Below are 25,756 nucleotides of genomic sequence, written 5' to 3'. Positions count from 1 at the left end.
CAATGTAACATCATCACCTACTTTATTATTTAGTTTATCTTATCTAAATGTGATCAGTAACAAGCAGAAACATTGAACCTTTTTGCTAAGTTACAGTTATCAGCCATTTAGCTTGTCCTAATAGGTGGTTTCACATGGTTTTATTTGTTTATTCATCTTCAGTAACTGCTTTAGTCTGATAAGGGTCATGGTAGATTTGGTGTCTATTTCAGGAACATGGGGCTTGAGATGAAAATACACATGGGATGGGATGGCAGATTGTGCACCACACACACTCATTGACACCTAGAAGCAACTGAGAACCCTCAAGGAGAGAAAAATACAAGTAACTGAACTCTTACTTTTACCTTTACAATCTGATTGAGAAGCGTGAAAGAAATGTTGGTTAGTCCGTATGGATGCCAGGCCATTTAGAGAATGTGATGTTCGATGAGCACACGTGGATCAGAGGCAGGTGTACACATACTTTTGTGTATATTAGAGTGTGCGTGCATTACTAATAACATTGTCAGATAAAAAAATGCATTAGCGGTGTCCATAACAATGAAAATAAAAAGAGACCAAAATGTAATATAATTTAGTATGTAAGAAACTGCTAAGCCAAATTTCTTGCACAACAAGATCAACTTGTCTTTTATCGTTCTTATAGACTTCAATTCAAAAATCTCTTAATCAGATCTGAAATATATTTAAAAACATGTTTTTTTCCTGTGCAGAAACAGTATGTAAACGACTTCACACGATTTTTGTCCTTTGAAAATTTTTATTGTAAGATTAAAGGTGTATACAGTGTGTACCCCAAAGTGCCTTTCTTAGCAAAAATGAAAAGTATAATGTTAATATGGTTATAACAGGGCAATGAGACAAGTGAAGCAGCATTGTATCCTGAAAATAATTACCTACCAGAACCAAGACCTGGGAACAACAAGGTTTTATATGACAGTTACGTGTTTTGTAGAAATCTTTAAGCAAGCCATTGCAGTATTCTATAACTAACTAACTAACTAACTATCTATCTATCTATCTATCTATCTATCTATCTATCTATCTATCTATCTATCTATCTATCTATCTATCTATCTATCTATCTATCTATCTATCTATCTACTTTAGATATTTTCATGTACGTTCTCCTAGGGACATATTTATAGCATTAACTCATTTGTATAATTCCAAGTTCTCAAGTATGCTTCACTATCTAGTAACAGATAATATCTAGACAGTATCTAGTAACTGCATTCTAAAGCAGATGGTTATGGTAAGTGTATGTGTAAACTTCCTTTACCTAAATCATAATAAAAAACTAAAAAAAATAGAACAAAGAAAAGAGAAATCCTGTTTTTTCAACATTGCTATTGTAATTTTAAGGAGGTTTTTGTTCCTGCTTGATATATTTCAAAACAGCAGTTTTCATATGTTCTTTAAGATCCTATTCCTTTAGAAAGGAAATCCAGCTGGTGAAAACAGGTACTTAGGGAACAATGCTTGATAGTCTACTTGGCAATTATCAGCGTCAGGTCACCATATTGATTATAGTGTCTTAGAGGAATCTTTGGAAATAAATGGTTGTTTTAAAGTGCTAACAGCAACCTTTTTTCTCATTTGTTTGCTCACTCTCTTGGAGACTCTGTAATTGTTGCACTTGTAGAGCTGAACTCTTTATTCCATCCCAGCCTTCTCTCATCCTCACCTCTCCACTCTGCAGCCCTTTGTAGATTCGCTGTGTCAGTACTTCAAAACACATTTGAATATTCTGGCCCGTTTTGGATGAGGCTTCCACGTAAGGCATTCCGAGTTGAGCGGCCAGTTTCTCCGCCTCACCTTTGGAGACAGTGCGCTCTCCATCTGACTCACGGTCACTCTTATGGCCCACTAGCACAAAGATCATAGTGTGAGGCATGACATGCTCGCACACTTCAGAGTACCAGTCTCTCAAATGCTCAAACGAGGCACGGTTCCCCACGTCGAACACCAACAGGCCTCCAACTGAGTTCCGGTAGTAGGAGCGGGTCACAGACCTACAACAGGAACAGTATTAATGTAGTAGCAGATATGTTAGTTATATTTTAGAGTGCATGAAGGCTTTAAACCTCTTGAAATATTTGCTGCCTCTTGGAACGTGCTTATAACTGCTTTTTTAGTTTTTCATCATAATTACAGTATTACAAAAGTTTTGAGTTCTTCTAAAGCCCTGAGTTCTTATACTTCAACCTTGGCAACCCGTGTTTAGCGACCTTGTATTGTGCGCTGTCATAGTAAGTCAAGGGAAATTTTATTGCTACAGGAAACAAATATATTTTGTGCAACTGTGTGCATTAAACTTTGTGGCAATAGTTGAAGAAATAGTTGGAGAAAATGGGGGTTATGGTCAGGTGTCAGCATGCCTTTGGCCATATAGTGTATCTCCTTAACCTGTACAGCCCTAGGCCTATTTTTGAGCCTCTTGCTTGAAAATTTAAAATGAGTATATCTCAAAAACTACAAGGTGTATTTAAAGAACTCACTTCAATAGTACTTAGAATAAGTATAAATATTAGCAGGTCAAAGTAAGAAATGTTGGAACCCAGCAAATAATTGGTGGCCACAGAGTGCTCATCCTTATTGCGTTGGAATCTGCAGAATCTGGTTGTGTTTGTTTTGTGTAATTGATTACTTGGGTCATATTTGTTGCATGTGCAATGTTTACGCACTTGTCTGTCTGTTCATTTAGCCGCTTGGTGTTTGAACTGTGTTTTGTTTAGGTAGAAATGATCTTTGTAGTCTTATAGCAGAGCTTCTTCCTGTGCTTCTGATATGCTGCTTGTGTAGATACATTCAGGCTTTGCATGCTTAGATCGGTGGAAGATTTAAATAAGATCTCACTCATAATAAATAAATGTCTTATTTCATAAGAAATGTACACTATTGGGCTTCGCAAGAAACTTTTTTTGCTTAGTAAAGAAAATTATTTGCATAAAGAGCTGGTTTTCTTTATATTTTTATTTATTATTTATCTTAGCTTTTAGATGGTTATCTAAATATTCATCATCATTAATGTCATTTATATAATTTCTTGAATTTTAGTATTATATCATGACAAAGATCTGTATTTTGATGCCTTTAATACAATTACATACACATGACACTTTAATAGAAACAACTGCATCCATGCTCATTCAAGCAACTATCAAATCAGTCAACCACGTAGCAGCAGCACAATGCATGAACTCATACAGACAAAAGTCAAGAGCTTAAAGTTAATGTTCACATCAAAATGTGATCTCAGTGACCATAAAATGGTTGAGGTTCTGTGTAAACTCCCAAAAGTCAGCTCAGTCTATCTATCATGCAACTGCTACCAACCAGGGAGAATAAAACTAACATGTGCTTCCTCAGTGACATGAGAAACCAGCCAAACACATCAGTGTGGACTGCTGTGTCATATGTGTGCTGCATCACAGGGCAGTGTAACACAATCAGAGGAAAGTGTTATGTGCCCTATAGTCACTGTGATTGACGAGGGGAGAGAATCTGCCATCACTCCCACCTAGAAAGCTCAGTCAGTTTTGCTTCCTTGGCCCTTGGTGATGGATGGATGTGGCATTATAACTAAAGCTTTTGTGCTGTATTTGTATATGATTTGCACATTGTAATCAGCCACATGATTGGCTGATTTTCAGGTGTACAGGTGTTCCTAATAAATTGATGGTATATATTGTGCATGTTATGTTTTTCAGGACTTTGTCAGGAATGCCGTGCAGGTTAAAGTATGACACTGAATGAAATTATACCACTATATTATGGATTTACATGTTTCCAAATGTTTGTAACTGAAATAGAAGTATCCTGTGAGCCAGAAGAAAAACTTCCACGTCATTTGCATTCTGCTCTCTCACAAATATAGGCTTATGCAAATGTGATTGGTTGGTTATGTCAGTATTTGTACTCTTAGTGTACATGGTCTTTAAAAATGTTTTTATCTCAACTAGCCTTTGAAACTGCTTTGCTACTTCACCTAAAGCCTCACCTTAAAACAACAAGATTAATATGTCAGCCAAGTCTGGGTACAAGTAGAAGCTTAAGAAAAGCACATCCTAAAGGACATTTCTTCCTAAAGAGCAAACAGGTTAACAATATTAAATGTTTAGTCACATTTAGTTAATAGTTATTGTGCTGTACCTGAACCTCTCCTGTCCAGCCGTGTCCCAGAATTGGAGTTTAACCATCATGCCAGGCTCCACCTCCAGGAAATGCACATAGAAGTCCACTCCGACCGTCTCATTAATATATTCTAGGAACTGGTTCTCTGTGTATCGCTTCAGCATGGATGACTTGCCCACAGTTGAGTCGCCCAGCATGATGACACGGAACTGATAGTGCCACAGTGTCAGGTCCATGACTTCTGTATTCCTAAGAAGATCTTCTCACAGCAGACCTCCACAGGGAAGAATCACAAAGTCAGAAATCTCAGAACTAAGTTGCGGGATAGTCTTTCTGCTGGAGGTCCAGTGTAAACTTTCACTTCACACATCCTCAGTCAGAAGACTAAAGTCCATATCTGTCGAATATATTGTTCCTTTAGAGTCAGGTTTGAGTAATAATCTCATGCAGAGCAGTTAAGCTGGTGTCGAAGAGGAACCTCCCTGTTCTCATTTGCTTTATCATTGTTGCTTGCTCCTACTTGTTAGAGGGAGTGGTTTGAAAGAGAAGCAGAATCTCTTTACAGTGCCAGAGGGAAGGACCAAGCAATTTCATATCAGGACAAGCCCAGTATTTCCTGTTGAGTCCAGCTCATTACATTACTCATACATACAGGGTTAGAAATGATCTCGATTTAGCGATGTGTGCAGCAATAATAAAACGTTTACCCCCACTCCCACTCAGGTGATGTTCTCATGTTGTCCAATACATTATGAGGTTGTTAAACAACACAATTATTTTACTCCTTCATTTAATATGGGCTCAAATGAACCATTTCAAACAGGAGCTAAACTTCAAGTGCATTCCCACCCTCAGGACACAGACAGGAGGACATGGCAATGTAATTACTTGTATTGCACTTTGCTCATTGTTATTCTTATATTCTTATGTAGTACACATGTGGTCAGAAAAAGTCATGAGCTGAGTTTGGCCTGTGTAAATAATTTACATCAGCTCATAATCACCAATAAAACATTAACTATGGATAAAATAGGGAAGTCGAATTTCAGTAAAATTAGAGCACTGGCAGTTTTATGGGCAAAAGCTCAGACAGATTTACAACTATTCACACTTTTTCTAAAAACTGACCGTTTGTTTACTCACTTCCCATCCTGCAAAAGCTTTTGCCAGTTCTAGAGTAGATTTACACTATGTAGAATACAATTAGGTATTTGTTTTGAATTAATATTACTATTCCTATTAAGATCTCAATATACATACTTCACTTCTCTTTTTAAATATAACATATGGTTGGTTTTGTTCAGTTTACAAAACAACAACAGCAAAAAAAAAAAATCTATGATGCAAAAACCTGCCACAGCTCTAACATTCCACAGTATAAACATTAAAATGGGGTGTAAATAAGACCTAGTTTTGAGAATCAAAGGGTTTACCTAAAAAATAGTTTTCAAATTAAACCTTTAAACCCTAGGATTCATATAAAACCCTTGAGGAAACGTCATTTCTAAGACTGTAACCCAGATCTGGTAACATAATAATGTGTGCACAGTGCAAAAAAAAAGAAAAAAGAAAAAAGATAAGCCATTTCCCAGTCTAATCATACCTACTTACGACATCATGTGCAAGCTACTTCTGCAGCTTTTAGTCTTGGAAACCAAAGTACAGCCAACTACAGAAGGAGCCTTGCCAAATACCTGATACATTATTGTTAACTTTTTACTAGGTCTGAGATTAATAAACAATTACAGCTAATAATATAATTACTCAAATATACCTTTTACTTACTGTTCTGGTTGGGTGGCATGGTAGTGCAGCATGTACTGTATTATTTCTCCCACTTTGTGCCCAGTGTTCCTTGGGATTGTCTCCAGATCCATCATGGCCCTGACAAGGATTCAGCAAGGTTACTAAACATGAATGAACGACTGAACGAATATACGAATGAGTGATAGACTATTATTTATTAGTCTAAAATCTCTCCCATGCTGAATTAAGAAAGCAAATAAAATTTGCCACAAGGTGGAGGCACATCTCTATTCTTCATACTCATACTTTTCTCTTATATGGATGATGGCAGTTTTTGCTTTTCCCTTATTTGTGATCAGTAGTATGTGATATAACATGATATATATAACAGGAAAAGCTGGATAATTTTTTAAATTTCCAGCACAGTTTAAGTACAGCAGTTTTATTGATGAAGCCAGTACGGAGAAGCATATATCATTTGCTTTACCAATATACCAATACACAATATACCAATTGCTTTAGCTACTGGAATTCTAGTTTAAACTGCTATGAACAGAATGAAAGAAATTAACCTAAGCTAGTCAAGGTTAGCAAATTTGTAAAACTTAACTTAACATGTGGTTTCAATTAGTTGGAGATCCTGTCTTCCCCAGGGAGGCAAAAAAAAGACACCTAATTTAATCCAAGTTTTTGCTTACTTCAAAAAAGCCTTTACTGAGATAGGACAACTTCCACATTAAAGTATGGTGGATTATTCCTCTTCATACACACATAAGTGACTACAGTGTTTGCTATGTTGTGTAGCACAGGAAGTTCAGCACAGGTGACAAATTGACAGGTTTTTCCAATTTACGGAAATCTGGTTAGATATTAATGGAACTCATTCAAACTGATATACATTCATTCACCTATAGAATTCAATGACTGGCTGGATGAGAGGAGAAAAGACCTCAGATTTAAAACAAGTATTTTGAATGTCTAAGTATAAGAATGTAAAGTGTATTTTTTTTATTGTAAATGAATTATGTAAGAGGTTTAATATTCAATTTCCATATTTACAAAAAAACATAAATGTGGCCAAAATAAGGCTTGAGTATGGTAGTGATTTAAAGTATAAACAAATATTCATGTAGATTCCACCCCGGCTGAAGAACACGTCCATTTTCAAAGTGCGTAAGATATGCTACATGCGTTTAAATATGCAATAGAACAGACTGATACAGTTTTCTATAAAATTTTATATTTTCCAGCAATAAAATAACTTTTATATGTTTCTAAGCACATACAGTATGAATTTCTCACTGAAGTCTCAATCATATAAATATACAAAAAGGCTGGTGGTCCATCACAGAATCCAAATTCTTAACTTCATATAAAACATTCACTTTGTTGTAGTCAACAACACATGCAGTGGTATTGCACCCTTAATACACACATCTAGTTCGTTATAATTTACATATCATTTGTCATATTAAAAAAGCTTTGGATACACAGTGCTGCTTTGTATATATTGACCCAGAAACATCCAGAACAGATAAAATCCTGTAGTTACAGTACACTGACTGTGGTCCTCAGCAGCAATGTCTCATACGTAGCTTCATAGCCATTAATAAACTATAAGGAACTATAGATTGGTGCTTATGTTAGGAATGAAATAGAAGTGAATCCATAGGTCATAAAAAAATCCATAAAAAATAGAAAAAAATGGATTTTGTCCATTTCTTAATAAAAACAATAAAAAATACAGTATGCACTGTTCCTCTGGCTACATCTGCTTCTCAAGGGAACCAACAGTGAATTCTTTATGTCTCACAGCAGAATGGAAACTTTTAATATTTACAGTTGAAAACTGCAAACATGACCTTCCACCGATAAGATTTACAGCCAAGTAGTCAGCGCTCACTGGGGCTCGTGATACGTATGCTGCGCTACAAAATCTCCAGGCCTGGGTTGTGTGTGGTTTGCTGTACCGTTAACAAAAGGAGTGCAGTATCCATTAGAAAGGTGTCGATGAGCAGGGCAGTCATATTGTAAAGCACTCGGAGCTGTGCGAAGGTGAGAGAGGTTCTTTAGCTGTGTGGTGTTTGGGGGATCGAGGACTGGCTCATTGAATGGTGTAGCGTATTCTGGCTCGAGCCGCAGGGGCTCTGCGTATTGAGGAAGATGATTCGGTGTGTCATAATGGTTAATGGAAAAAGGAACAGTGTAGCCCTCATCCAGAGGTGGTCGGAAGGTGACTCCCACTTTCTGTCCACCTGCGAGAACATCAGGTTCAGCGTACTCTGGAAAAACACAGAGATTACGTATTTAATATAAATTTACATTGTCTTACAAAGAAATGTGGAGTTCTTAAATGATTGTGGTTGAAGATTATGAAAACCATCTAAATCATGTTAATTATTAAATCTTATAAAATATGTGTCAAATACTCCAATAACGGCAAGCACGCCTATGCATTGTCTATTATTCTCTACACTGGAGGAATCCCAACTGGGTGAATCTGCTTTAATTAGAATGACTGTAAAGGGAGTTTGATTGTCTTGACCCTCTGTTCTCTTGTGACTGAAGGCCTCACTGTAGTGTCTGTTAGCCTGAGGGAGTAACATGGGGTTGGTAGTGGACATGAGCGCTGCTCTAGCATAAATGCTCCTCATTTGGGCAACAATTACAGAGACCCTTTCACAGAGGCTCAGCTGACTAAAGAAAGGCACATTTATGCTGCTGCTGAGCAACTGAAAGGAGGATAAGAGAGAGAGAGAGAAAGAGTAAAAGACAGAAAGAGAAGAATGCACTCGGTCCTTCTCTTGAGGTTTTCTGGCTATTTATCTGAACCATTGAGCAGGCAGTAGAGGAACAGAAGGGTCTTGCTCACTTGTGCTTTGACCTGCTGCTGCAGCCATCCTAAACTTTCTCTTTCACCATAATGAATGATTACTGCCCGTGTCCTGCAGAAGAACATTTATGCCCTACAGATTCAGCTCGACAAACATTGTCAAACTTTTTATTGACTCGTGTTATCTCTGTATGAACTGCTACAGTAATATTTTTACAGGGTCTCCCCTGGAAGGTAATAAGAAGGTAATAAATTACATCATCTGACTTTTATTGCAAATCAAATGTCATTAGTACAAGATTTAAACATTTTCTTATGATTCAGTTAAGTGTTTTATGTGCTAACACGTTAAATCACTAACAAATGAATTTTGTCACATTCTATTAAACAGTGTTCTAGGGCAAACGCTAGTGCATCTCACCATTGAGAGGAGGGTTAGGTAAGCTGTCATGGATGCTTCTAGCCAGAGGGTAGGACACAAGCTCTGACTCTGTATAGGGCAGTTTTTTCCCATGGACACCTTGACGATAAGAGACAAAAGCACTTAGCTAGAAAGTGAAGCAACAGGAAAACAATCCTGGCATATCATGCATAAAATATAATAAAAACTCTGCATCCAGGGCCAACCTGTGTCAAGGCAACACTTCATGTGCGCATCCTTTTTCCTGAAACAAGAGTTTAACTGGTATTAAGTAGCTGAAAATAAATACTCTAAGAGAAAAACATGTTTTGATACATACCTTCTCCTCCACAGCAGCCCTGCCAACAGACAGCACACACACAGTGCCAGACCCAGAACCACACCCACCACCAGTATCAATAGATGGCTGGAGCCTATAAGGAAATTGATTTAAAAGCCTTTTTCTAGCTTTATGGATTTTCATAATTATGTAATAAGCAGAAGAACAAAGAAGATAAAAGAAGAAGCAGAAGCTCTGTTTGGTTTTCTTCATGTTTCCACCATCATATATACCATCTAACCACAAAAATATAACAGTTCTTCTTACTGACTCTGTTACAGTTAAAATACAAAATGTTTTCATATGAATTCTGTACAAATGACCACTTTTGAGTGACAGATATAAGCCAACGTGCCAATGATTTGCGTGTCATTCCAGATGTTGTGCAATTTTTGGGCAGCACTTTCTCTGTGCCACTGAGTTATCATTGCACCAGGGGATAAAAGAGCCACACTAGGGAAAGATTCAAGTTGCTTGAGTGGTGTAATGGGCACAGGGCATCTACACAAAAATGAACAGTCATGCTCCTATGAGTGATGTCACTGTATGAGGAATTTTACTTTGCCATTATGAACACACTATACTGCCTTCCTCATTGTGGATTGGATTTTATTTTGTGTTCGGTGTGACCTCTGCTTTATACTCCCAGGACCTGTCGGTAAGTACAGATTTCCATTCATCACTCTTGTAACTACATACTTTTCCCTGTTATTTTCTCTGTAGTTAGTGAATTATTCATAGCTGGCAGTTTTGTATATACTGTACATACTAACTTGCTAATTGGTTTTATACCTGCTGTTAAAATGCAGTGTCAATTCAGTAGAGATGACAGAATCACTACTAATCACTAAGTGTTTAACTTACTTTGGCTCGAGCTTATGACCACAGGACTCTCAGTGGAGATCTCATTCAGCAGCACGGTTTCTGTGGGAACTGGTTTCATTGCGCTGGATCCTGAAGAGAGGATTGACTGAACTAATAAGTATGGTATTCAGGAAACTAAGCAGACTCAATGGAATGCAATATACCATGTAATTATCAGCTCTGAAAGAAATCTGCTCTGAAATTCCTAGAACTTATTAACTTTTATTGTTGTATATAGAATGTAATTTTACTTGGAACTCACATAACAGAAACTCAGACAAGACAAGTAAATTATATGCACACAGGGCACAGCCTAGGTGTAAGTAAAGAGAAGGTGCCTCACCACCGGCGTTGGATCGGGGTCGAAACATAGATAATGGACATCCAAGCACTTGCACCTGTACAGAGACTCTGCCGTGCCAGCGCTGGGGCCAGAGTTGGAGGTAACGGGCTATTATTGGGGGAAACAGGCTATTGAGAGCCATTGTGTGGCCATTAGATGAGGCTTCAAACACCTACATACAAAGAAGAATAGCAGCAACTGTGTAATATACTTTGATTAAAAATAAATAAATAAATAAATAAATAAAATTGTTATTTTACATGTGGATACCTTTTTCTCTTTGCTGGTTGCATCCTTGTAAATTTTCCATGTTTTACGGTCTTTGCTATACTTGATTGTGTAAGTCTCAATAAAAGAGTTTGACAGACCCTCTGTTATTATTCCTGGAAAAAAATCATTTGTACCATCAACCCAGTGCTCAAACAGACAGGTATTACTGGTTCATCTGAACATTCAGAAGTTCAGTCTATTGTATGTCTACAAGTCAAACAGAGAAGTACTGACAAAAGAGGAAACTCAATGACATGCATTCAAAGGGCATTTAAAGGAAAACAGCACACACCCATATATATAATTATATATAACCCATATATGTATATTTATATATATATACACAGCACACACACACACACACACACACACACACACACACACACACACACACACACACACACACACACACACACACACACACACACACACACACACACACATCACATTGACCTGTGATGCTGCTCCGATTAAAAAGCTCCAGCTCCAACCATGGCTGTTGATCCTCAATGCTAGTGTGCCACTTCACAAACTGTCCTCTCGAGTCCCTGTTTTCTGAAATCCAGTTCAGTCTGTCCCCATCCTTTGACATGGAAGACGCGTTGTAGGTCATAACTGCTAACAGGCTGTCACATGCTGTTACATGGAACATACCAATGAAGGGAAGTGAAGGTAGCAAAACAAAACTGTCATTATTTCACATTATGAGTCAACGAGTAAGTAAACAGTGCTGATGTTTGTACACCATGTTTAAACACTGGAAATGTGTAATTGTCTCATGGGTAATAATGATACATGCTATGTAAGTACCAAGCAGTAGAGGTAACTACATATTATTTACTCTATAATTATAGTTATAGCGTTCATGACATTGGTCATACTAAAACTGGCATAGAATTGAATTCTTCTGTGGTCACTAAACCAGTGGTGTTTATTAAAGGTGTTGCTATTCACATCAGCAGTATTACATATTTTTTAATAACTGTAAGTAGCACTGGATTTACCTCTGCTGAAGACTAGTTTCTTATCTGACAATGAACCTCTGCAGAGAAAGAAGAGATTTTTAGTGAGTGAGGGATTTTGCACATTTCTCAAACAGCTGAGCAACTATTACATTAGCTTCTGTAGAGCTGAAATGATAATATGTACAGATGAAAATTTGCTTGCATAGTGGGTCTCCTGCAGGGAACAGTGTGTGTGTGCTTAGCTGACAGAGTAGGACACTCACGTTTTAGACAGGACTCCATTAGCAAAACTTGATTCATACAGTGTGATGCCTCTCTGCTGGGTCACATTAATTATGCCTCCCAGGCTGTCTGATATGACCCCTGCATGGACTGCAGCTTTGCACAACACCGATGTCTACAAAACACACAATGCAGGAATTATATTGCACATAGGCCCAAGATGATGAAAGCACCAAAATGTAGCTAAAGTTTACAGTATTTTATGTGCTATTTCTGGCACACCAAAATGGTGTTTTGATGCTAGGCTCTGCAAAGACCAATTTTTCCTGTGGTGACTGAAAAAAAATTCAATCTTCCCCAGGCAGTGCTGACCAATTCTGCACAGCTAGACCATCCTGACCTCCATTGTAATTGTCTGCTTTGGTGCTGCTTCTGTTCAATCCAAGGGCAAACTGCAACACAAAATTCTTCTTCCTACAAGCAGGAAACTCTCATTAACAGCTCTGAACTGGACCTCTCTGTCACATCGGTGTGTTTCGACTGTAAAATTGGGAAATCCTTTTAACAATGCACACGTGCAATTCTCTCTTACATTTAGTTAATTTAGTGCATTTGCAAACCCACTATCCATTTTAATAGGAACACCTGTTCACCTGCTCCTTCACACTATTAACAAATCAGTCAAGCAGTATAGTGCGTAAACTTGAGCAGGTACAAGTCAAGAGCTTTAGTTAATGTTCAAATCAGAATGGGGAAAAATAATGACCATGGAGTGGTTGTTTGTGCCAGACTGCACCAATTACTCATTTCCATTGAATTTACTGATCTCCTTGAATTTCTTTGAACAGGAGTTGGCTGGGTATCGGGTTCCACACTAGGAATCTGAAACATTGACTGATTGCTTAACTAAAAGGATGCCTTTTACTGTAGTTTTTCACACACAAAACTAACCCCACACTAACATCCATCTGCCTCTGCCCTGTGAAAGCTCTCACTCCCCTTACAAAACTAAACATGCTCTGATGGCTCAGTGCGATAGATTTCACTGAGATAGTGGTAAAATAACCAGCTGACATAACACCAAAAGTGTTTTTATTCTACTTTAACTCCATGTCTGTAAAAGCCTGCTATTGCATCAGTTTTGCTATCAATTTGATTGATTCTGTCTGTAATTTGTACTTATTTGCTACAGATAAAATAAATCAGCTGTATTTGTTTGGCTGGGTGACAACATTTTTCAAGTTAATTGAGCCAAAATCCAATTTGTTTATTCTGCATTTGAAGACAGAAAAATATCAGTTTTGCATTGGGTATGTAGCTATAGGAGACCTCAGCAGGAATCTACACAAGCACCAAATTTTGGCCGAAAATGGGTTTGAAAATATGACCACTTTTGTGGATTTCAAAGTTTCCACCCCCTGTTGGGCTGCAGCGTTCTCACCAGCACAAGTAGTGTCATTGCTCATCATAAAATGTGCAAAATGGAAAATTCTATCTATACGGGCTAAAAAGAATCAAATTCTAACAACACACCAACATTATCCCAACACTTTAGCCTATAGCCTAGTTAGTAAAGTGCATTCCTCTACCATTTATTGCAGAGTTATCATCTCATTACACATTACCTTAATAATGCTTTTTTTTGTCACACACACATTTGATAAGACTTAAGAAATAGGTTTACATCTCTGTAGCCTTGTCCATGCTGACCCCAGACTTCTCCTGCCACATCCTTGCACCCCCCAGGGCAAAACGCACTGGAAAACAGGAGGGACATCAGTCACATATGATTAGTACAACAAATCGTGTGTGTGTATGACTGCGACAACTGAACAGCTCTTCTTCTTTTTTTGTAAGAAAGACAAACAGAATTTCAGAAGGATCAGTTTATGTTTGTTGTTATGTTGTAGACTGAATGCAAAGGACAAAGACAGATCAAGTCAAGTCAAGTCCAGTCAAGTCACTGAGTGTTAAGCATGTTTCTTTGTTTTATTTGTTTTTCATTAAAAACTGCTGAAAAGGAGACAGAAAAAAGGAAAGAAAATAAAAAAAAAATCGGAAGAAAACTTTAAATTAAAATGGAGGGGATACGTTCTACATATAGAGCAGCCTCCTACCTGATCTGCTGGGAGGTAAAGTGGCTTCCTCTGTGGAGACATGATATGAGGTCTTGGAAAAAGGAAACAAGATATGTGTCAATCACAAAGCCACAGAATAAATCCTCTCAAACCTATACAAAAATATCCCACATCCTTGCTTATATACACAAACTGCATGCTGCCTACACATGCTTCAGGTTGTCCTGATGATTGTGTATGCTTGTGGAATGGTTAGAGTGTAAGCATGTGATCTCTGTATACAGACTTGAAGGCATTTGTGTGGGTGTGAGAGTGAGTGCAGTGTCTGAACACAGTTTGACGCAGTTTATCGGAGTTGTCTGAGCTACAGCCTTGGCTCCTGATGTGACAAACAAATATCAGGAACTTGTGTTCACGTCACACACCACAGAGTGCTCTAAACATTCTTCTGTGTATAAACATTACTGGTTCCTTCCTTGGACAAGTGACCATTTTTGAGTAAATTTGTGTGTTTGGTGTTCAGCTGAATGCTGTTCTGTAAACCAACAGTATTCTGGACAACACTTACAAGGCTGCTGTACACTTAAATGGTGTGATAAAAACTAAAATAATAACTGGGACTATGCAACTCAGTGCTGAAGTTACAATTATTATTTTCTGTCGCTTTATATATAAAATAGTTGCACTCGTTTTATTAATTACTCAGTACATCGAGTAAGCATAGATATAATACTTAGTTCCCATAGTTCATTAATGGAGAGCCTCATATATATGTTGATTGTAAATAAATAAACAAATAAAAATAAACATATAATTTAATGCAGCAGTGTAAATAAAATTCCTAACTATTGAAGTTATAGGTGTGTAAGGATACATTGCGACAGAATGGATCGCAATTGCACAAATGTGATGACTAGAAGTGATTCACATCATGGAAATCTTCATTCTATTAGTAATGCAAATGCACTGTTTGAACACCAGAGATCCCATCTGCACAACCCATAGAGGTATAATATATAGAAAGCACACTGGATACATGATCGCATTCTTTCCTGTTGAACCAGTGGCATTCATCTGCACTTGTGGAAAGACTCAGAGCTCACAATGACTGACATGTATTATAGGTTATATGGTTATACAATGCCTTAAACATTAAAAAGAGCACTTAAGTAGCATTTTATGACAATAGCCTCATGCTACTGAAATCTACAGAAAGACACGTCGGAATTCTGACATTTATCCGACTTTGAAGCTCTATTTTTTTGGCGTAAATAAAGTCACTGGCACGTCAACATCTTTGGGAATTAGCAGCAAATTCGTTTTCATTTCATAGAATAACTATAGAGAATAACTGATTCTCTGAGCTTTTTGTCATGTCAGTGTAGAAATGGTGATGGTTAACTTGTCATGCTATGTGCTCTACAGAGGAGGAGGGGGTGGAGGAGGAAGGAAACATCGCTGTTCCCTAGCTCCCTGTTTGTGGCCACTATGAAAGGCCTCTGTCTCTCTATTCAGGTTAGGAAGGGAGGCCTGCTGGTCTGCTTACAGAGCAAACACTCTTTAGCTCAGTGAAGCAGGACAGTCACATTCCAGTACGTTAGCCTCACTCACACACATACAAAAGGAGCATATATCTGTGCCTCACAGATCATTTTACAGTCACATAGTGTTTGCCTCCTCGACCATAGACCATTTTCCGAGACTATTTTCAACTTTTTAGCGCAGCATGTAGCTGTAATGTGATAGTATAGTATTCTTCTGGCAATAGGTCAGAGAGGATGGATGAATAACAAGACACTATATATATGTTGAAAGAAGTAACACTCTGAACAGGTTAATCAGTGATGCATGTCATAAGGGACCAACCTGATCTCATAAAGTATTCATGAATTTGAACTTTATTGTAAAAGTGTCTCTAGAGCATTAAGCAGGATATTTATATTCCATTTTGTGAAACCGCTTACTGTGAGATAACAGTTAGAGGATTTAAACATGTGAAGAGTTCTGCCTTAGGAGGATTCTGAAATCCTGTCACTTATGTCTTAGCAAGAGAATTACACACAAACTACAAAAAACTGGTCTGTTTATTGTACTCAAATAAACGATATGCTGGAACGCTGAGGATTGGTCTAGACCAATAAAAGCACATTACTACAGAGCTGCAGAACACTGTAAAACATTGATTTGTAAGATGTTAACTGCCAGATTCTGGGGTGATTATAAAGTATCTGAGAAGAATCTCAGCTTGCCAACAAGGCCAGTGTGTGGTACCTGGGTGTTGGTTGGTTGAGTAGGAGAGCAGGAAACCTCGTCCAGACCGGTGAGTGTGGGACACAAAGTGCACTGTCACTTCACTACTGTTCACCAACATGCTCTTTTCTGAGGCAGCCAGCTGCCCACACAGAGGTCCTGTATAACAAACACACACACACACACACACACACACACACACACACACACACACACACACACACACACACACACACACACACACACACACACACACACACACACACACACACACACAATTGTTTTTCAGAATGCTTGCCAATTAGTTATATACACACACACACACTCACACACTTGCAAATACACATTTCAGCTGATCCACTGTATCAGGCAACTTCAAAAACACAAAACACAGGGTTGCAAGGAACAAGTTTTAGAGCGAAGCTGGCATAATTACTGACTCATACTAACATTGAGAACTGAACATCTCTCTCAGCACTTGAATCACACAGCAACACACAAGCCTAAGGGCTTACTAGACCTGTACAATCACATACTCCTCTGCTGCTAAAAATGGCACAAACTGTTTCACACGCAAAAGCATATCCTGAAGTACCTCCGAGAGATACAGTAGGCCCCAGGGAGCCTGGATTACTCATGCAAAATCTCACTCTGTGTGTGTATGTTTGTATGTGTGTTGGTGTGTGTGTGTGTGTGTGTGTGTAACAATGTCACTAACACATCACTTATGCTGAGTGATATGCAACCTGCTTGTGTAGGCGCAAGGCTTGGCAGGAGCTGGAGAAAAGCATGAGGATGACCATCTGGAATTTGCCAATAACAACAACACAGTACGAAGTGTAACTATGGAGTAGTAGCACCTCGGTGCCTGGTGAATATACTGGACTTTAGCTTATCCTCAGGATAACAACTTATCTAAAGGAATGCATATGACACATCAGTAAGCTGTGTTCAGGCCCAAACATGATCACTGTGGGTGAATGCAATTCAGCATATCATTTAAACATGATTATTGAGTGTGGAAGCATTCAGGTATTTCTCATTGGGATTTACTTGTCAAGCTGGATATGAATACATTTATTTGTAAATCGTCTACAAAGCTTTTACACAAGAAATGTGGTGTTAATTAACATCCAGTTACTTCAGAAATGTTTTGTGTCCTAATGGACCACTTGAGTTTGTGAGACATTCCACAAATTAGAACTAATGTGAATCTCCATTTAAGGCTTCAAATGTTATATCATTGGACTGAGTTACACAATTTAAATTACATGAGTTACATCATGCAAAATTCATGTTGTTAAATTCACAAAGATTACCCACTCAGGACAAATGAATTGGTGCCTGCATGTGTCTATGGCTTCTGACACACTGCATGTGCTTAGAAGGCATTTATTATCCGTTTGATATTTCAAGATCTTTGTGAGCTTTTTGCTATTATGAAATTTTGTCGGTGTCATGAAAGGAAAATCAGCTATGCTGTGAAGACATTTGTTTATTTATATCTGACTGGTGTCACGTCACCATCAGTCACAAACTCTTATTCCTAGCAGATGTTCCAGCCGACAAACATGGATGCCATGGATTATGCTCCCACCACCACCACCACCACCAACAACACACACACACACACACACACACACACACACACACACACACACACACACACACACACACACACACACACACACACACACACACACACACACACACACACAGACCACACACTTCCTTAATCACAGTCACCCATCTGTGAACACACCTGTGCACACAGTTTAAAGGAACTTTCTTTAATTCATTGCTTTGGGAAGTACAGTATTTGATCAGTACATGATCAGCTCCTAAAATAACCAAGCCTTTTGTTCTTTGTATTGATTCCTGGTTTTGACCATTGTTATCTCTTCCTGATTTTTCATTAAAAACTCTTTATCTGCATTCACATCTGTTTCTGCAAATTTCATGTGACTATATTGCCGTTTATTAACATACACACAATCAATACAAATAGAATCAACATTACTAAAAATGTATGTAGATCTATTCATAAATGTTTTAGGGTTTTTTTGACCTATTAAATCATTTACACAAAACCTTATTAAAAGATAAATGATACCAATTGTGTGTAAAGAAATTTTAAGTTAGTTCAATCCAGTTCAGTTAAATTTTATTTGTATAGTACTTTTAACCATGGACATTGTCTCAAAGCAGCTTTACAGAAACAATACAAAAAGTTTAACATTATACAAACATTAATATAATACAAAAATTCAAGATTAATATTAGACTTATATTTAAATGTAATTTATGTAAATTTATGTAAATGTAATTTGGCGATGAACAGAAACCTTGGAATAGGGCAGACAAGAGCAAGTCGAGAAAACCAGGAGTGATATTAAAAACCAGAAAGACATACAATGAATAAAGACTTGATATAGACATTTAAAGCTCACTAAGCATATACTTCACAATATTATTGTGTCTTTGAAATACACAGAAAGGTTATGAATATGAAACTGGAAATAGATAAGTGTGATCAGTAATCTGGTGACTTTTTACACAAGGAAGTAAAGGTGGAATCTGAGAGTCTGGATGCACCCTTGTGTTTAGGCTGCAATGAGTCTTGGGAATTGAAATGCAAAGTTTCTGAGAACTTGCAGTCAGTGCAGTAAACATCAGAGAAATTCTAACATACAATGTCCCTTCTGCAAAAAGGTTACTTGTGGAAACTGTTTAGAAAGTTGCTCCAGTGCATAGTACTGTATGTGTTGCTGCATTCCTTACCCAGGTTAACGGCTTTACTTTTATCAGTGATGGTAAGAGCACCGGCTTTGCAGTCCTTTCTCCACTCCAGGTCAAAGTCCCCGAATGTGAGGTGTAGCGTGTATCCTGTCGGCACTTTCAGGCTCCACACACACTGTGTGTGGTTGGGGTAGGTGCCGGGGTAGTTCCGGGAGGCCACAGTGCCACTCATGGGACTCAGGATTGTGTGTCCGCACCCATCACCTGCAATGGAAACAACAGTCTGAACTAAAAAGCACTGAGAAAATACTTTCTCCGCATTTTATTATTTTTTTTCCACTGAATTACTTTTCTCTTCATTTGAGATATATTGGTTTTTTTTTAATACAATATGTAATCAAAGCAAGGCAAACAAAAAGTAGTATTGTGTTTATTAATACTATTAACTTGAGTTTATAATGGTCCTTTATTCTATTTGCATGCTCATCTATAAACAACAGCTTTGAATATCAATCGTTACACATGTGTAAATTATGTTTCCTGTAATTGAAAAAAAAATCATACATTCATCTAGTATATGCTTCCAAAGTAGAAATGCCTACCAAAGTGTCAGTAAGAGGTGGATATTGTGTAGTGGCAGTGTTAATTACACACTTTGAGCAATGTGGAGATGGTAAGTTTCATCCACAGTATTGCATTCACATGCTAGCGTAAGAGTTGTAAAAAAAAGGCTGGGCAATGTGAGCACTATGACAGCTGAGTCCTGTGTGGAACCAGAGTCTGCCAAGTTCCCATGTGTTTGTCAGACTTCAGGGGTTTTTCAGTTTACATTTCAATTAAAATGATAATTACTGTGAGTCCATGTTAATGATAGGGTTTGGGTGACTGTGAGTAATCCGGAGTTCCAGAAAGCAACCATTTTTAGGGTAAATCGTAGGATGTGTGTGTGTGTGCGTGTGCGTGTGCGTGCGTGTGTGTGTGTGTGTGTAGTTCTATACTTATTATATGAAACACCGTCACCTAGGTTCTCTTACAGTTTTCATTCTTATTCTCAATCCATGCTGATATTCCAGTGATCCGTTACATATTATGTTTGATTTAATCATCATTAAAAGCCTTTTCTGCTGTGAGCAAGTCTTTATCATCAACACAGGAAAACAAACACACATTTGTGGTCAGACAGTTAATGACCCTCATTTCATGAAGTTCAGCAGCCTATGAGTATGACTCACTGTGGCCAAAGGGCCAAATACTGTATATGGTTTGGCTCAGAGTCTAATACAATGGACCTGAATGGTGAATCTTCAGACAATTTTTCTCCTACTCCCTTCTGAAGGTCACTGATGAGGTGAGCTTGATTGTTACAGTTCCGTTTCCGTTTTTACATCCCACCATTGACTCTATCTTAATCGGTTTGCCACTCATTTGTTTTCTTGCACTCTTCCCCCTCCAGACATCTCCCCTGAGATTCCCTGGAAATACCAATGCTATGGGCTGTAGTCATGGACGACAGAGCAGTTATTTTGCCAACACCCAGAATGAAAGATGAGGAATTTACGATTGTTGCAGATCTTTAGAAGTTTTTGAAGATATTTGTGTTGCTGTATGTTTCCAAAGTTCTCTTCAAGTTATGTTCTTTTTTCAAAAGGTCTGGTTCAAGTATCATAAACTTATTATGAAGTTTTATCTTCCTGTTATGAAGCAGAAACTTGGAACAACCGGGACCTGAACTTTCAACCGAACTGCTGTAATTACACTTAATTACTTGTAATAACTTTTAGTTACGACCCCAGTCATGCTGAGGTACATTTCAGTTTGTGGTTCTTTCTCGCCTTTAATGTAGCTTAATATTAGCCATTTCAAAAATTTTACATTTTTATAGAACAATGTTTTAATGTTAATGAACCAAATTGTTTCTGTCATTTTTTTCATTATCATCAACAGCACTGTATTCTCATGTGAATAAGATTGAATGGGCTATGTGCATTTCTTCAGATAAATGAACCTCATCATTTTAAAGAAAATTCAAAGTCAAGTCAAAGGCTAACTAAAACAGGCACTCTAGATTTATTCTAGCATCACATGCTATCAGGGAACATGTCATTTTTATTTTCACCTCAGTGGTATGTGCATGTCCCCGCAGGCCGGACAGGATGTTCAGCTGTTTAGGCTGTCACCTTCATAATACCTTTATGTCCATCATGTAGTGACAGCAAATCCACCTAAGAAGTCTGTCTTTCCTCTTCCAGCTGTTGCGTAATTGCAAAATCTCTGTGGCTTGTTAAAACATATGAATCATGTAAAGTAATGACCCTAGCATCAGTCAGCTTCCTCTGTGATGATGCTGCTAGAATCCAGAGGTTTGCTGCCTGCTGTGTAGACGCAGTACAGACACTTGGCAAGTGACTGTGTTTCCTTACCTCCCTCAGTCTGTGGATGTGGAAACAGTGATTCACACTGACCCCACTCATGTTGGGACAAACTGATGTGTAAGGGTAAACACAGACAAAACTGAAGCTCAGACATTACAGTCCTAAACAGTTTCACATCACAGACTAAATGCTAGGATGTATAGAAAATATCACAAAAACTCATCATGAAAATCGGGCCATGATGTGTCTGTTATAGCTGTATATATGACTAAATGGTTTAGAACATAGAACATTTGTTATATACATGGCTTTAGGGAGGACTGAAATATTTCCTCGGTTATGCAAATATCTGAGCAGGTCTGTGCTAAATATTTCCCAATCCAACACACTGTGTTACTTTTTAAACTCCAAGAAAATGAATAACCTCTGGCAATCTCAAAAAAAAAAAAAGAAAAAAAAGCATGATGAATAATCAAACTAAACCTAAGAATCCAAGGGTACTCCACATAGGGTAGAGAAAAGAAACTCTCACACGCAGGGCAGAAAACAAGATCTTCACATGGGGTAGAGAAAAGAAAACCTCATACGTAGAAAATGGATTAAAAAAAAAGTCCAACATAGTTCAAGCCACACGTTTGCTGATCCTATATCATGCAGCTTCTTATGATATAAGGTGAGTGAACTTACCTTCCTGCCCGTGGACCAACAAAACCGTGTGAACGCTCAACACAGTCCAAAGTGCAGTAAACACTGGGACAGCATCCCAAATCAATCCCAGCTTTGTCTTCATGGTTTTCTCACATTGTAAGGAAAACTTCCCACACCAAATGTTTGGTCATCCCTCTTTAACAAACTCTTAAACAGATCTAAAGTCAAACTGCTGCAGAATTTCTCTCTCGCTCTCTCTCTCTCTCTCTCTCTCTCTCTCTCTCTCTCTCTCTCTCTCTCTCTCTCTCTCTCTCTCTCTCTCTCTCTGTGTGTGTGTGTGTGTGTGTGTGTGTGTGTGTGTGTGTGTGTGTGTGTGTGTGTGTGCAGTATAGGGTTGGGCATGAATAATAGAGCTCACTGTGAACTCTCTCATTGGCCTCACAGTGTGTCAAACTGATTATTAGTCATCCCCAAATAAGGGCTTAAAGTTTTGCTTCCCAGAACACAGTAAGGCAGAACGGTGTCAAAACTACTTCCAAGTTTATTCTGGAGCTTTATTGCAGCTCATAGAGGTTTAACGTTGTGCCCTGGGACAGCAGCCATATAGGGGAGAAAGATACAAACATGCTCATTTTTTATGGTTATTATGCGCCTGATAGATTTTCTCCACCCGAACGCACGATCATAACAAATAAATCAGAAAGCGGTTATATGCACGGAAGTAACAGAAGTAACGCAACACAAAGTTTTCATATTTTCTGTAAAACAAACACAAAGCATGTTACACCGCCATCCACTGGTCTATTCTGCAAGCACCCGAGCTGTAAAGCACGTGACGCAACATAGAATTCCTTATTTAGCATAATAGAATTGACATTATTAACGTCACCTAATGTTTTTCTAAAGGTTAGAAATAAAAATAATAAACAAACAAACAAACAAACAAACAAATAAATAAATACTTTTTTTTTTTTTTTGCATTTGCTTTCTCTAGCTACACGGTTGTCGCCTTTACTCGTGTCTTGATTACAAAGGTTATAAATACAAGGTTGCACAAATATAAATGCCTTTATCATCCATTACTATAGAAAAAAAGTTGGAACGCAAAGGAGACAGATGGTCGCTGAACAGCACAAATCAGCCAATGGATATGAAAAATACATCAGCATTTAAAATATCATTAAGCATAATTAAGCCATAACAGAGTTTGCCTTTACCCATGAACGCACTGTTTATCACAGAGTGAAGGGTAAAGAGGAGGGTGACAAAGAGGAGAAACAACCTAAGGACCACAGGTTTATAGTGCCTGTTACTGATTCTTGTTGTTCTAAATATTCAAAATGATCTGGGGAAAATAACGTCCTTCCTGAGAACGTCTCACAAAATGGAACACTGGAACTTCAGGATTTTTGGTTGTGTACACCATCAGCATATTTGTTTACAAAAGGTGTTGCATACAATGAAAATCACCTGATACTGCACCTGATATGGCGGTGGCTCAGTGATTCGTTGGTGCAGTATTGTGGCGGTTGGATTAGGAGTTTACAGCATTTGGCAGGCTGCTGTTTAGGAGCTCTTGTGATGATTGAAGGCATCATGTATTCTACCAAGATATTTCAGCCCCAAACCTGGTTCACTCTACCAAGGTGAAAAGATTTGGACATAGCTGCCAAATATGCATACAGATCAACACGGAAATGGTTAAAGTCTTGCAATGATGCTGGACTTGAACCCTACTGAAAAACTGTGTTCTGGTATAAACTGAGAAGTACATACTGTATGCACAAACCTAAATTTTCTGCATGGTTGAGTGGACTATAATCCCTCAACTAGTGTCTCCATCCCTCATATAGATTATAGGGTGACATACCACCTTCACATGCTATCTCAAATGATATAAAGCACAGTTTAACAACAGTTTCAGAGCATTGGATATTCTGCATCTTTCCTCCCAGTTTGTGTAATTTCATTAGACCTGTTTAATGTTCACAATATTCACTCTAGAAAAAGATACTTTGGAGACTGCAAAATCAAGGTTTATTATTTCTTTTCTCATAGCTCCTTTATGATTTAAATTCAATTTAAATTAAATTGAGACAAATATTTTTTTGTTCTAAAACTGATTTTGCCTCCTTATGGGCGTGCAGTTGCCCTAGTAATGTTCTAGTTACAGAGTGACTCTCAGAAATTCTCAATACAAATTAAGCTGCATGAAATGTACTGTAGATATGGCCTTTTTCTCAAATTACAAACTAATAGGGAAATTCTGGGCTGCTGTGACACATGTGTAACATTTGAACCTAATTGTAAATGCACATCATTGAGATATATCACTTAACTAATTGTTAATGTGTTATGAATCTATGTTGCCCTATATAGGACAAATTATTACAAGTAGAAACTGCAAAGACTTGTGTCATGTAATGAAATCAGTATTGCACATCATAGACCATAAGGTACTGTAATGAATGGATACTAGAGCCTAGTCGACAGCAAGTATAGCCCAGCGAGCATCATCAAAGTCTCCATTCCCATAGGACACAGAATGTTTGTCCACTTAGCATCTGAAAAGAGGTACAGGGCCATCAAGTCACACACAAACTGACTGAAGTGTGGCTTTCTTCCCGAAGCTGTAGCTGCTGAAACACCCCCAACACTGCCAAGTAAATCCCCAGTCCATTACAACTGCTAAGGATCATTTTACACTAAGCTTACACTTTGCTGCTGCATGCACTACAGTGAAATTTGTCAGTTGTCACTTTATATGATGTGCAATATATACATCTCAGTATACATTTCAATAATTGAGACATCACACTTTTCATTATTATTACTATTTATTCATAGTTCTATGTTTAAATGCCCTTGTTGCTGTCTGACACTTACAATGACAATGACAATAAAATACCTTGCTTACGGCTTTCAGAATTCCTGTAACTGCAACTGCTAAAAGAATATTATAAATAATACAATATTTTATTATATATTATAATAAAATATATAAGATATGATACCCTGGGGTAGTTGGGTGAATACAGCCGATGCCAACAGACTCAACAAGCTTATTAGGAAAGCAGGCTCTGTCATAGGAGTGGAGCTGGAGTCATGGTTGTGGTGTCGGAGAGGAGAATGTTGAGGAAACTTCTCAGTATCCTTGACATCGCATCACACCCCCTACATGTGACACTGGAGTCCTACCGGAGCAAATTCAGCTGTAGTCTGAGACCATTGAAGACAACCACAGAATATCTCAGCAGGACTTTCCTAACAGGGGCCATCAAACTCTGAACAGGGTTTTAGGGTGATGGTATCCTAAGTCTGTAACCTAGTGAACCAGTGTTATTATATTCATCGATACTTAAAAGTACTTTTGCATGTTGCTCTGAATAAGGGCGTCTGCCAAACCATGTAAATGTAAATGCAAATGCAAATGTAAACTAAATAAGTCCTCCCTTTTCAGTAAGGAACAGAGCTGCCACAATGAACACTGACAATATCACTGTGTCATTACATGCACTATCCCAATTTCACAATAATTATCACAAT

General features: G+C 38.0%; 2 protein-coding genes across 2 annotated transcripts; both read right to left on the bottom strand.

Moving 5' to 3' along the window:
• Window positions 1-743: 743 nt before the first annotated feature.
• Window positions 744-4,682, bottom strand: rab42b (RAB42, member RAS oncogene family). Its single transcript, XM_027149355.2, has 2 exons — window positions 4,159-4,682; window positions 744-2,018 (listed from the first exon to the last, which is right to left on the bottom strand). The coding sequence occupies exons 1-2, from the start codon at window positions 4,374-4,376 to the stop codon at window positions 1,580-1,582; spliced, it is 657 nt and encodes a 218-aa protein (XP_027005156.1). The 5' UTR covers window positions 4,377-4,682; the 3' UTR covers window positions 744-1,579.
• A 2,181-nt stretch (window positions 4,683-6,863) lies between these two features.
• On the bottom strand, window positions 6,864-22,503 carry si:dkey-34d22.1 (discoidin, CUB and LCCL domain-containing protein 1). Its single transcript, XM_027149892.2, has 15 exons — window positions 22,250-22,503; window positions 19,233-19,454; window positions 16,473-16,610; window positions 14,241-14,292; window positions 13,808-13,880; window positions 12,165-12,298; window positions 11,941-11,978; window positions 11,390-11,572; window positions 10,937-11,049; window positions 10,667-10,838; window positions 10,324-10,413; window positions 9,460-9,553; window positions 9,347-9,384; window positions 9,141-9,239; window positions 6,864-8,168 (listed from the first exon to the last, which is right to left on the bottom strand). Exons 1-15 carry the CDS (start codon window positions 22,350-22,352, stop codon window positions 7,786-7,788), a joined length of 1,932 nt encoding a protein of 643 aa, XP_027005693.2. The 5' UTR covers window positions 22,353-22,503; the 3' UTR covers window positions 6,864-7,785.
• Between the last annotated feature and the right edge of the window lie 3,253 nt (window positions 22,504-25,756).

The sequence above is a fragment of the Tachysurus fulvidraco genome, chromosome 3, assembly GCF_022655615.1.
Source record: "Tachysurus fulvidraco isolate hzauxx_2018 chromosome 3, HZAU_PFXX_2.0, whole genome shotgun sequence".
NCBI classification, from domain to species: domain Eukaryota; kingdom Metazoa; phylum Chordata; class Actinopteri; order Siluriformes; family Bagridae; genus Tachysurus; species Tachysurus fulvidraco.
Note: the sequence above shows the minus strand (reverse complement) of the source record. Positions and strands in the feature narration are given on the sequence as shown.